Raw genomic sequence first — 13,918 nt, forward strand, 5'->3', positions numbered from 1 at the left:
GCGAGAGAGGAAAAACTGAGTCAGTCCCCAGAGCACCAGCACCGACCATGAACAGTGCACTGTAAACAAAGCTTCAAGGCAGAAAGAGTCATGAGAAAGAGGCAGGGAAAAAAATAGCCTTGTTGTCCTATACTGTAGTATATTCTTATTTATGGCATGGCAACAAACAATTGAAGAGTCTCACATACAGCATGGGACAAGACAAGGAGCACTTCAGAGTACATAAACATATCCATCCACAAATATCCCATATTTCATTAGCATGTAAATTTATTACAAGCATTCCAAGTCAGAATTAGTCTTCTCCCATTAATGGCCCTTCAAACTACTCTAGTTTTCACCATAAATCATAATACAGGTGTACTGTTTGTATGATTATGTACACTACCGTTCAAAACAATAGACTGATGAGTTTCAGAAGAAAGTTCTTTGTTTCTGTCCATTTTGAGCCTGTAATCGAACCGACAAATGCTGACGCTCCAGATACTCAACGAGTCTAAAGAAGGCCAGTTGTATTGCTTCCTTAAATCAGCACAAAAGTTTTCAGCTGTGCTAACATAATTGCAAAAGGGTGTTCTAATGATCAATTAGCCTTTTAAAATTATCAACTTGTATTAGCTAACACAACGTGCTATTGGAAAACAGGAGGGTTGGTTGCTGATAAATGGGCATCTGTACACCTATGTAGATATTCCATTACAATTCTGCCATTTCCAGCTACAATAGTCATTTACAACATTAACAATGTCTACACTGTATTTCTGATCCATTTGATGCTATTTTAAAATGGACAAAAAAAATTTGCTTTTCTTTTAAAAACAAGGACATTTCTAAGTGACCCCAAACTTTTGAATGGTAGTGTACGTGGTCATCTTACAAAAATCTAACAAAGCAGCTAGTACAACCACAGCTGCTACAGTTAGTATAGTAGTGTATTGCAAGTGTTAATCCTATAATCTCTTTAAAAGTACTAGACTAATCATGAAATTACCTAGACGTCTACAGTAATAATTTCATGGCTGGTGAAGTATAGATAGATTAACATATACATTTGGCTTACAAATAACATGATGTAAAATATACCATTGCACACAGACAAAACAGAAATCGCAAAGAATATGTAAAGTTAGGTTAATATATAACTGGTATTTTTCCATTAAGCCTACTGTTCTGAACCCCACATCAATGTTATAGAAAACAAATAGAAAATAGAGATATGACAAAACATACCGTAGATAAACACATTCCATGCAGAGAGTGGAGAAACCCATTAAAGACAACTATGTCTCATAGCCCAGTTGCTGATTCTTACATTTGGATGGATACACAGAAACAGTCCAGAGAGGGCATTTTGGCTCAAATGTAAGCTCATGTTGTGTTTCACACAAAGAGTTCTGGGATTGGCAGTGTCCTCTAAGCTTTTGAATAAGGAAGGAGTTTCTTATAGATTCTGAAAAAAATGGAGGTTCCGAACGGGATCGGAAAAACAGACTGCATTGACTCAAGGGCTCAGTCTTTCTTTCTTTTCCTACGTTATGAGAAGACGGTGTTGCGCTGCTTTGTGTTGCCAACCTTCTCGAAGAACATGAAATCCTGTGAAGAGGAAAGAAAATGTCAATTAAATTTCCTCCAACAACTGCTTATCTTATCAGCTCAGTTTTAGGCTTTACGCCTGTAAAGCTCTGGAATTAGAAAAACCTAACATTTTCTTGAATATATCTTTATTCAAACAGATGGATGGACTCACAATGAGGAAGCAGGCGCCCATGAGCACAGCCTTCATCTTGACATCCAGGTCCATGGGGAACTGGATGCCAAAGTTGTCCGTGTCGGTGAAGACCTCCTTTATCAGGCCACTCCACTGCTTACTGATGCGGCCGATGGGCTTGCCTCCATCTTCCCCCATCAGCTACGAGGGCGGCAGAAAAGCACATGGGTCAGAGATTTCTGGCCACTGCACCTCATCACTACTTCTGAAAGGATTGGATGGGTGTGTAGACAATAAAACGCGCAACTTATCCAATCTTTTCTGGTCTAAAAGAAAAGTCAAATATGAGGTTTGTTCTAGTTAAATAGGACGGTTAACTGATTTCACCCAAAGAAAGCGAAAACTCAAAATTGGCTTCACATTGGACCAGCGCTTTCACCCTCGGTTCATGACCCCTTACCTTGAAGTTGACGTCCCCGCAGCAGTTGCAGGCGAAGCAGGGTCCCTCCAGCTTCATTACGGTCTCCTTGTTGGCCCCCTTGATGGAGAACTTCGGCACGCAGGGGTTCCAGTCCTGGGACACATAGCCTATGGTGGTGCCAGGCGGGGCTTGGACCTCGAGCTGAGGGACACAACATTTGAAAGGTATTTGACCATGTTTATAATAGGCTTCGTCTGTACACTGTGGCTTTAAATAGCATGTGCTTGGCTTACTGTAAAGCTCGCTTCAGCAGGTAATATGACACTAATTTGATGAGTGCATTGGTGTCTGATATTGGCGTAGCAATCGCTATCATGACAAAGATAATATGCTTCACATGGTAACTGTGGGGCTGTGCTTGGCCCTCCTTTGTTGAACATAATAAATGGCTCTCTATCCACCGGATGTGTACCAAACTCACTAAAAGTGGCAGTAATAAAGCCTCTCTTGAAAAAGCCAAACCTTGACCCAGAAAATATAAAAAACTATCGGCCTATATCGAATCTTCCATTCTTCTCAACAATGTTAGAAAAAGCTGTTGCACAGCAACTCACTGCCTTCCTGAAGACAAAAAATGTATACGAAATGATTCAGTCTGGTTTTTGGAGAGATTTGAAAAATTTGAGAGATTTGACAAATCATTACATGGGCTTGCTCCTACCTATCTTTCTGATTTGGTCCTGCCGTACATACCTACACGTACGCTACGGTCACAAGACGCAGGCCTCCTAATTGTCCCTAGAATTTCTAAGCAAACAGCTGGAGGTAGGACTTTCTCATATAGAGCTCCATTTTTATGGAATGGTCTGCCTACCCATGTGAGAGACGCAGACTCGGTCTCAACCTTTAAGTCTTTACTGAAGACTCATCTCTTCAGTGGGTCATATGATTGAGTGTAGTCTGGCCCAGGAGTGTGAAGGTGAACGGAAAGGCTCTGGAGCAACAACCCGCCCTTGCTGTCTCTGCCTGGCCGGTTCCCCTCTCTCCACTGGGATTCTCTGCCTCTAACCCTATTACAAGGGCTGAGTCACTGGCTTACTGGTGCTCTTTCATGCTGTCCCTCAGAGGGGTGCGTCACTTGAGTGGGTTGAGTCACTGACGTGATCTTCCTATCTGGGTTGGTGCCCCCCCTTGAGTTGTGCCGTGGCGGAGATATTTGTGGGCTATACTCGGCCTTGTCTCAGGATGGTAAGTTGGTGGTTGAAGATATCCCTCTCATGGTGTGGGGCTGTGCTTTGGCAAAGTGGGTGGGGTCATATCCTTCCTGTTTGGGCCTGTCCGGGAGTATCATCGGATGGGGCCACAGTGTCTCCTGACCCCTCCTGTCTCAGCCTCCAGTATTTATGCTGCAATAGTTTGTGTCAGGGGGCTAGGATCAGTTTGTTATATCGGGAGTACTTCTCCTGACTTATCCGGTGTCCTGTGTGAATTTAAGTATGCTCTCTCTAATTCTCTCTTTCTCTCGGAGGACCTGAGCCCTAGGACTCAGGACTACCTGGCATGATGACTCTTTGCTGTCCCCAGTCCACCTGGCTGTGCTGCTGCTCCAGTTTCAACTGTTCTGCCTGCGGCTATGGAATCCTGACCTGTTCACCGGACGTGCTACCTGTCCCAGACCTGCTGTTTTCAACTCTCTAGAGACAGCGGGAGTGGTAAAGATACTCTTAATGATCGGCTATGAAAAGCCAACTGACATTAATTCCTGAGGTGCTGACTTGCTGCACCCTCGACAACAACTGTGATTATTTTTATTTCACCATGCTGGTCATTTATGAACATTTGAAAATCTCCACCCGGCACAACCAGAAGAGGACTGGCCACCCCTCATAGCCTGGTTCCTCTCTAGGTTTCTTCCTAGGTTTTGGCCTTTCTAGGGAGTTTTTCCTAGCCACCATGCTGCTACACCTGCATTGCTTGCTGTTTGGGGTTTTAGGCTGGGTTTCTGTACAGCACTTTGAGATATCAGCTGATGTACGAAGGGCTATATAAATTAATTTGAGGTCTCCATAGATGCTGAATAATTGTGTGAAACTGCAGTCATAAGGGACCTTCACGTCTCATGGGAATGTTCTGTAGTAGAGGTCTTCACAAATCCACCTGTACACAAATACCAGAGACCCAATCCGGGACACGAACGGTTCCAGATCCAGAATTCTAAATATCAACACAGGTCTGCGTCGCATCTGATATGATGGTCATGTATAATTACAACTGACTCGTCCAGAAGGACCTATACAGATCCGAACGCAACTGCTGCTGAAATTGTACCACTTATGCTGCTGCTATTTGCTTTTCACGAGAGTGGCACGTGTAGCTTGTTGTTGTTGACCAATCATACTGTAAGTCATCAAAGCGACAATGGTCTATCAAATCAAATTTATTTGTCACATACACATGGTTAGCAGATGTTAATGCGAGTGTAGCAAAATGCTTGTGCTTCTAGTTCCGACAATGCAGTAATAACCAACGAGTAATCTAACTAACAATTCCAAAACTACTACCTTATACACAAGTGTAAAGGGATAAAGAATATGTACATAAAGATACATGAATGAGTGATGGTACAGAGCAGCATAGGCAAGATGCAGTAGATGGTATCGAGTACAGTATATACATATGAGATGAGTAATGTAGGGTATGTAAACAAAGTGGCATAGTTAAAGTGGCTAGTGATACATGTATTACATAAAGATGCAGTAGATGATAGAGTACAGTATATATGTATACATATGAGATGAATAATGTAGGGTATGTAAACATTATATTAAGTAGCATTGTTTAAAGTGGCTAGTATTTTACATCAATTCCCATCAATTCCCATTATTAAAGATGCTGGAGTTGAGTCAGTGTGTTGACAGCAGTCACTCAATGTTAGTGGTGGCTGTTTAACAGTCTGATGGCCTTGAGATAGAAGCTGTTTTTCAGTCTCTCGGTCCCAGCTTTGATGCACCTGTACTGACCTCGCCTTCTGGATGATAGCGGGGTGAACAGGCAGTGGCTCGGGTGGTTGTTGTCCTTGATCTTTATGGCCTTCCTGTGACATCGGGTGGTGCAGGTGTCCTGGAGGGCAGGTAGTTTGTCCCCGGTGATGCGTTGTGCAGACCTCACTACCCTCTGGAGAGCCTTACGGTTGTGGGCGGAGCAGTTGCCGTACCAGGCGGTGATACAGCCCAATAGGATGCTCTCGATTATGCATCTGTAGAAGTTTGTGAGTGCTTTTGGTGACAAGCCAAATTTCTTCAGCCTCCTGAGGTCGAAGAGGCGCTGCTGCGCCTTCTTCACGATGCTGTCTGTGTGGGTGGACCAATTCAGTTTGTCTGTGATGTGTACGCCGAGGAATAATAGCAGAGCCTCCGTGTGCGTCAAAAGGGAGGAGATATCTAATCAATGGAAGGTGGAATTAAAAGTTAAAGGATAAGGATAGGCTACAATAACCAAGGGCCAACAGGTAGGCTGCTTCTTTATATTCAGAATGGAGTTGTTGTTTGTAACTGGGGCGGCAGGGTAGCCTAGTGGTTAGAGCGTTGGACTAGTAACCGAAAGGTTGCAAGTTCGAAATCCCCGAGCTGACAAGGTACAAATCTGTCGTTCTGCCCCTGAACAGGCAGTTAACCCACTGTTCCTAGGCAGTCATTGATAATAAGAATTTGTTCTTAACTGACTTGCCTAGTAAAATAAAATAAAAAAAACAAACTGTGTGGGGCGAGAAAGCTCATGCAGCCTCAATTAGCTCAGCTAGCTAGATAGCTTGGTTAACTAGCTTCCCCCGGTTTGATTCAGTCAAGACAGGTATTATGTGATCATATTGGATGACAAATAACCTAGCTATAGCAGCTATTAGTCGACTATAGCACTAGTCTCTCCTCCCTGTTCCCCATGTTACTCAGTCACACTCAAAGTAGACTAGACACATACAGCACAGCCCATACTAAAGCACACCTCTCGCTACCTTGCGCTTGATCAGCTCTGGTTAATAAAGTAGCTTAAAAATTGTCCCCAGGTGAGTTTAGAACAGGTCTCTCTCTATATTTAAAATTTTTATATTGGGTCCGGATGGAAAAGCCCAAGGTCCATTTAGCTATGGGTCCAACTGTTTGGACCCGTGAAGGCCACTATACTGTAGGCAGGCTGCCAGCAAACGTGAGTCAATAGAGACAGCATAAAGATGAAGTGATGGCACCAGATCAAGACTGTCTGGGAGAGGGGTCAGACTGACAAAGGACCATTCAGTGTCATTCATAACTCTTTACAAAGCACGGTCTAGGGAGTTTGTAGGACAGTCCAAAATGGCTTGCAGTACAACAGTTTGCATGCATTTATTACCAGCATTAACTTAGCATTAGCATCATTAATCTGTAATTCATACAGTTGTATGGCAATGCTAATGCTGACCTGATAAACCAATTGCATTTTAGGTGACCTGTCCCTTTACTCCTCTAACACATTAAGACTCAGTATGATGATTTTATATTGTTTTTCCTGATTTGTGTCGCATTTACATAGTCAAAGCAGTCAAATATTTGTCTCAGGGTTCAGCGCCCCATTGTACCTCTTGCAGGCAGCAGGGGCACCAGCAGGAGGCACAGCGGAAGGGACGTATGAGGCGGATGACCTCGCGGTCCGTGTTGTCCTTGATCTTCATGTCGAAGCTACGCAGGGCACCGCAGCAGTTGCGTGTGCAGCAGTCGTTCTTCTCCTTGGCCTTGTAGATCTTCTGACCCAGGCTGTTCTTGATCTCGTACTGGTTGTTGGTCTCAAAGCCAATGAACGCTGAGGAGAGGGGAACGGAGGGAGGAGAAGGAAGAGGGGATGGTGAGAGGACAGAAATGCAGGAACGTAAACATGAAAACAGTAGGTCGGTGTTGGTCACTTTCTTCTCATGATTTATTGATTTTTACAATGTCTTTACTTCGTTTCTCAGATAAGACGAGCAAGCTCACCTTCCAGCAACTCCACTTTTTGGTGTATAAGGATCTGGTCAATCTGAAAAACACACAGAAGAGAGTGTGAGAGATAGGGAGAAAGAGAGCGCATGGAAGAAAAACACAAAGATTACACAGTGATAACAGATGATGTTTGTGAAAATGTACTTGACAGCCTGTTGTGCTACTCTTCCCAAGCAAACCTACCTGTGTTAGGTACTCCAGACCAGGTGGAACTCCAACAGGCACAACTGCTGCAGGGGCTGGGGAGATGGCTGCAGGAGGGCCTGAGTTCGGTGCACCGTATTCAGGCCCAGGCGTGGGACCACCATAGCCTGGGCCCATCTGAGGTACACCGTACTCGGGCCCAGGCATGGGACCACCATAGCCTTGGCTGGGGCCCATCTGAGGTGCACCGTATCTGGGCCCAGGCATGGGACCACCATAGCCTGGGCTGGGGCCCATTTGAGGTACCCCATATTCGGGCATGGGCACAGGCTGGTACATCACAGGCTGGCCTGGGTGGGGTTGTTGTTGGTTGTAGCCCATATGGAAGCCAACCGGTGGGGGAGCATGGTTAGGCTCACCATACCCACCATGAGGAACAGGGTAGGGTGCCGTGGAGTAACTTCCAGGACCCTGGTGAGAGGATGGGTAACCTATAGGAGGAAATACAAACAGTGGGTATCATAAATATATTCATATTGACAAACATCTACACATGTATATGGAGTTATGGATGCAAATATGTGGGGAGCTTGAACTGGTGTTATTAAGGCTCATGATGTGCATTGGATATCTGCATTAAGGAAATAACTGTTTGCATAACAAAAGGAGGGCCATATTGATAAACACCAATGGATTCCCAAAACACTGCACCACTCATTCAATGGAAACTGCAAGGAAGAAAGGTTCTTTAAAAATCAGTCAAAAATGGTCCGAGCTCATTTTCCACGTCATTATCCAAATAATCTTCAAAGCTTACATCAACATAGTCAGCCTTTTACATGCCAAGCCAAGCTCTGGTTTCAAATTCCTATCTCGAATACATTGGAATAATAGCATTATACAAATCCTTGTGGTGCAATACCAAGGGGCAAACAGCAACCCCAGTATAATATGATATCAACATCAACAGTGGTGTAGAAGCCATTTACCTGGGGCTGACATGATCACTTAGTTAGTGGACGCACAGTGGATAGCAGGAGGACCTCCTCTCTTGTCCACTGCCGTAGTCTCTATGGAGACACAAATAAAATGGTCAGTGGTCATGGGCTGTAAAAAAATAAAAAATAAAATAAAAAAAAGAGCAGAGAGAGCAGGGTTGTTGTGAATGAGAGAGAGAACGACACTAAAACATGGCCACCATTCCAAACAATCCATTCACAATAAGACTGCTATAAAATAAAAAAAACTTTCTCCTTTCACATTATCCAACATAAAATCTGAAACGTGCATCAATGCATGTGGTTATGCAACTTGTTTGATACACAATACAACACACCCAATAAGCATTTCAGTTTATTTTGCTTTGAGATGTATAGAGGATGTGGGCTAAGTCAGGAGTCAGAGCTAAGTCAGGGATGTGAGCTAAGTCAGGGATCAGGCATTTTCCACTTTGTATATTATTCCAGTCACATACATTGAGTTAACTAGTTATTTTCACAATACAGTAATCCAGGATCCAAAGTAACCATCTTATAAACATGGTTTTAGATGATTCAGAGTATATATTCCAAGCACAATAACCTTGAATTACGAGCCCTACCAATCCTCTCTGTGGGTTTGTTTCTTGTCATCATACCTGAGACAGAAGAGGAAGCGACAACCCACTCGTTGTTGTTTTCTGGTTCAATGAATGTCAATGAACTAAGTAGACCAGACCCAGCGGTTCTTGCATTGGTGTCTATGGGAGACACACGCAGTTAAGTGGACCAGAACTGACCCTTTTGTTATGGTAAACGATCTTAATTTACCCACCATCTTTGATCATACCTCACTGTCATCATTCAATGGGGATGGGTAAATAATCTTGAATAGCCTATAACAGGATAATATATTAATCTTTTACTAAGCATCCATACATAAACACTGTAGAATAGGCTAAGTTTCCCACTGCTCAATATCACTACAAACACTCTAAAATAAAAAATTGTGGCCTAATGTTTTCAATCATGTTGAATAACTAACAACTTTTCTGGCCTGTTGCTGTGCGTTTTCTTTAGTTTCGTGAAAGTAATGGAAGGAAGATGGCAGGAATCTCTTACCTTTCCTTAAACCAAAAAGGAATTGCTTGTTGTTTGGTGGTTCTTGACCAGAAGAACCGAGGAGAACGTGAAGAATCCTACTTGCTTTGACGGTCTTATTTGCCTATCAGTAAACTAATGTAGCAGGCGTAAAATTAACGATCGGCTAAACAACTTGTCTTTGTATCATACGAAAACTACAAGCGTTGCTGTCATTTCTGTGTAGTTTGTGCATAATCTCCGCCCCTTTACTGGCTGTCACAAGATGTATCTAATTGTTGATGCACCCTTTTACGGGATTTTAGCCAAGAGGGTAGTTAAATATAGGCAAATACTTATATGTGATAGAAATGACACTGTGAACGGCCCGACAACTTTCAGCAGACAATAATAATTTCTGGAAGTGCACATCTGTATTAATGCGCACTGTAAAGTTCAACGTTATGGCGACGCTCTTCCGACAGCTGCTACGATGTAGCCCTGGACCAGAGCTAACTAAAATGTACGGTAGTGCGAATCCTCATCATAATAGGTGAAACATTTTTTTACAGCGAAAGCAATTTGATTCCTTCAGAATCCTATCAAAATTAAGTCGTCGTGTAGTTGTTTAATTTCGACAGGTTTTCATTAACTTACTACGTCATGTTAATTTTTGGAACTTTGACGTCGAAGCAATATCCACCCACAAGAGGACGATGTCGGCTGTTAAATCTTACACCCACTGAGCAGTTGACTCAATGATTTATACATGCATAGTTTTAAATGATATTTTGTGAGCTAAACATACAAATAAAAAATGACAAAATATATTAAAACATTTAACCTAAAGTATACTTTTTTAGAGTTGCTAATGTTACGGTCCCCACTACAACAACACAGTTATTTAAATAAATTGACAAAGCAAAAACAAGTTATTAGAATTGTTTTGCTAATTTAAGAAGCATAAAAAAAACAGAAATATCACAGTTACATAAGTATTCAGACCCTTTACTCAGTATTTTGTTGAAGGATCTTTGGCAGCAATTACAGCATCAAGTCTTCTTGGGTATGATGCTACAAGCTTGGCACGCCTGTATTTGGGTAGTTTCTCCCATTATTCTCTGCAGATCCTCTCAAGCTCTGTTAAGTTGGATGGGGAGCGTTGCTGCACAGCTGTTTTCAGGTCTCTCAAGAGATGTTCGATCGGGTTCATGGACATTCAGAGACTTGTCCCGAAGCCACTCCTGCATTGTCTTGGCTGTGTGCTTAGGGTTGTTGTCCTGTTGGAAGGTGAAACTTCGCCCCAGTCTGAAGTCCTGAGCCCTCTGGAGCAGGTTTTTATCAAGGATCCATCTTTACTTTGCTCTGTTCATCTTTGCCTCGATCATGACTAGTCTCCCAGTCCCTGCCGCTGAAAAACACCCCCACACCATGATGCTGCCACCACCATGCTTCACAGTAGGGATGGTGACAGGTTTCCTCCAGACATGATGCTTGGCATTCAGGCCAAAGAGTTTAATCTTGATTTCATCAGGCCAGAGAATCTTGTTTCTCATGGTCTGAGAGTCTTTAGGTGCCTTTTGGCAAACTCCAAGCGGGCTGTCATGTGCCTTTTACTGAGGAGTAGCTCCTGCCTGGCCACTCTACCATAAAGGCCTGATTGGAGGTGTGCTGCAGAGATGGTTGTACTTCTGGAAGGTTTTTGCTCTGACATGCACTGTCAACTGTGGAACCTTATATAGACAGGCGTGTGCCTTTCCAAATCATGTCAAATCAATTGGATCTACCATAGGTGGACTTCAATCAAGTTGTAGGAACATCTCAAGGATGATCAATGGAAATAATAAGGCTGTAATGTAACAAAATGTGGAAAAGTCAAGGGGTCTGAATACATTCCCGAAGCCACTGTATGTAGCCCAAATACTGTAGTTGGCCTATTACCTAGAACATATTACTTATTGTGTATAATAATAATGTCCAGTAATACTTTGTCTCATGTTGACTCATCTTGGATTTCATTATCAGTGATATTGAGAGCAGAGACATGCATGCTCTGTAATATATCAGCTCTTGGTCTAAATTTGGCACACACTGTCATGCTGGATACTTATAGAGCAGCAGACGGGGGGTGGGGAAGCATGGGGAAGTCATGCTGGACACACACTTACAGTAAAACACAGACATTTGGGTGGAAGAGTTGATCTGAGTCGAGCACGGGTCAACCACACACACACATAGACACACTGGTAGTAACAAGCGATACCCCACGTTGTGTCTCCATAGCTCTGTGATAAGTAAGGTGGTAGTATGCCCCTGTTGACATACTACCAGGCGGGCCTATCAGGGACCACATAGAGTAGGCAGGGCCGTTGGTTTATTTTTGCATGGAGATCAATCAGCACTTGTTCTAGAGTCTATGTTTGGTCGTTCTAACAGCCCCAGAATATAAATACTTGGGACATGGTCAGGAAAAGAGGAAAAGTGAAAATGTGTCAGACCTTTCGTACGCTCCATGCAAGGCCCTTTGGCCCCCTCCTCTATCTCCCTCCCTCGTTCACTATCTTCCCATTGTTTCATATTTATGTGTATGGGGGTAGAGTGTGTGCGTGGTTGGAGGTCACAATCCAATGCTGAAATTAAGCGAGACAAGGTCGTCAGGTTTTCCAGTTGGCCACACACACCGCATAGACTGACCTGATGCTATCACTGCCTGCCTGCCTGCCTGCCTGCCTGCCTGCCTCCCTGCCTGCCCGCCTGCCCGCCTGCCCGCACGCCCTCATTTTTACCAGACAAAATATATATTTTGTTGCTCAAATTACTGCAACAAAACACACAAAAATGGCTGAGCATGCTTTGTAATGTTTCTAAAACAATAAAAGCATTACTAGTAACAAGTAATGTAAATTCTATCATAAATGGGACTGGTGAAGTTATGTCACGCATGTAACTAACAAAATGTGGAAATGTCTGCTCTACTCAAAAATACAACCAACTAATTGCAGCATTATCGCAAAAATGGAAGAGGAAAGGGGAGAAAGTAAGGAAGTTGTCTGTCGGCCCAGCATTAAAGACCAAAATTGGCTAAAGAAAATGTTGATAAATAGAAAAGTATACCAGTCTGGTATAAGGACCAAAAATGTACACCTGTCCCATATAGATGACAAAATAGTTGGGAAGAGATTTCCGATGTACCGATTCCATGGCACATGGTTTATGAACTGATCCTCAAAACAACGCTGTGTTCAAAATTATTGCAACTAATAGAATGTTATACAGTACCAGTCAAAAGTTTGGACACACCGAGCCTGCCTGCCGTTCTGTTCCTGCCTGACTCTGACCCGTTTACGAACCTCTGCCTGTCCTGACCCCGAGCCCATCTGCTGTTCTGTACCTTATTGACTCTGTCCTGGATTATGGACCTCTGCCTGCCTTTGACCTGTCTTTTGCGTGCCCCCTGTTTGGGTCAATAAACATCTGTGACTTTAGCTGTCTGCATCTGAGTATTATCCTGAGTTCTGATACATTCCAAGCCATCTCAATTGGGATGAGGTCGGGTGATTGTGGAGGCCAGGTCAACTGATTCAGCACCCCATCACTCTCCTTCTTGCTCAAATAGCCCTTGCATGGCCTGGAGGTGTGTTGGGTCATTGTCCTGTTGAAAAACAAATGATAAGTGCAAACCAGATGGGATGGCGTATCGCTGCAGAATGCTGTGGTAGCCATGCTGGTTAAGTGTGCCTTGAATTCTAAATAAATCACTGACAGTGTCACCATTAAAGCACCATCACACCTCCTCCTCCATGCTTCTTGGTGGGAACCACACATGCAGAGATCATCTGTTCACCCACTCTGCGTCTCACAAAGACCAGGCGGTTAGAACCATAAATCTCATATTTGGACTCATCAGACCAAAGGACAGATTTCCACCGATCGAATGTCCATTGCTCGTGTTCTTTGGCCCAAGAAAGTCTCTTCTTATTATTGGTGTCCTGTAGTAGTGGTTTCTTTGCAGCAATTCGACCATGAAGGCCTGATTCACGCAGTCTCCTCTGAACAGTTGATGTTGATATGTGTCAGTTACTTGAACTCTGTGAAGCATTTATTTGGGCTGCAATTTCTGAGGCTGGTAACTTTAATGAGTTTATCCTCTGCAGCAAAGGTAACTTTGGGTCTTCCTTTCCTGTGGTGGTCTTCATGAGAGACAGTTTCATCATAGTGCTTGATGGTTTTTATGACTGCACTTGAAGCAACATTCAAAGTTCTTGATATTTTCTGTATTGACTGACCTTCGTGTCTTAAAGTAATGATGGATTGTCATTTCTCTTTGCTTCTTTGAGAAGTTCTTGCCATTATATAGACATGGTCTTTACCAAACAGGGTTTTCTTCAATACACCACCCCTACCTTGTCACAACACAACTGATTGGCTCAAATGCATTAAGAAGGAAAGAAATTACATAAATTCACTTCTAACAAGTACACTTTTGGTAGCCCTCCTTTCATTGACTGTGTGTTTTTCCAACTTGTATGTTTTTGGATGATATCAGAATTTGAGCTATTTCAGTATATTTTGATTGTGTTAC

General features: G+C 43.2%; 2 protein-coding genes across 2 annotated transcripts in view; both read right to left on the minus strand.

Moving 5' to 3' along the window:
* LOC135510673 (phospholipid scramblase 2-like) overlaps positions 1-8,351 on the minus strand; it is a 32,335-nt gene extending 23,984 nt beyond the window's left edge. The window contains exon 1 of the mRNA XM_064931766.1: positions 8,269-8,351. Within this exon, the coding sequence (XP_064787838.1) occupies positions 8,269-8,281 (13 nt within the window). The 5' untranslated portion in view covers positions 8,282-8,351. The remainder of the gene's footprint in view (positions 1-8,268) is intronic.
* LOC135510671 (phospholipid scramblase 2-like) lies at positions 134-8,349 on the minus strand. Its single transcript, XM_064931763.1, has 7 exons — positions 8,269-8,349; positions 7,319-7,770; positions 7,130-7,172; positions 6,739-6,959; positions 2,169-2,330; positions 1,748-1,909; positions 134-1,593 (listed from the first exon to the last, which is right to left on the minus strand). Exons 1-7 carry the CDS (start codon positions 8,279-8,281, stop codon positions 1,534-1,536), a joined length of 1,113 nt encoding a protein of 370 aa, XP_064787835.1. The 5' UTR covers positions 8,282-8,349; the 3' UTR covers positions 134-1,533.
* Positions 8,352-13,918: the final 5,567 nt, after the last annotated feature.

The sequence above is a fragment of the Oncorhynchus masou genome, chromosome 23, assembly GCF_036934945.1.
Source record: "Oncorhynchus masou masou isolate Uvic2021 chromosome 23, UVic_Omas_1.1, whole genome shotgun sequence".
Classification (NCBI taxonomy): domain Eukaryota; kingdom Metazoa; phylum Chordata; class Actinopteri; order Salmoniformes; family Salmonidae; genus Oncorhynchus; species Oncorhynchus masou.

Coding starts and splice junctions, on each gene's coding strand:
- LOC135510671 (XM_064931763.1), bottom strand. Junction 7,173..7,318: donor GTCTGGAGTACCTAACACAG/GTAGGTTTGCTT, acceptor TGTGTTTTTCAG/ATTGACCAGATCCTTATACA. Junction 2,331..6,738: donor GCCCCTGCTGCCTGCAAGAG/GTACAATGGGGC, acceptor TGTGTCCCTCAG/CTCGAGGTCCAAGCCCCGCC.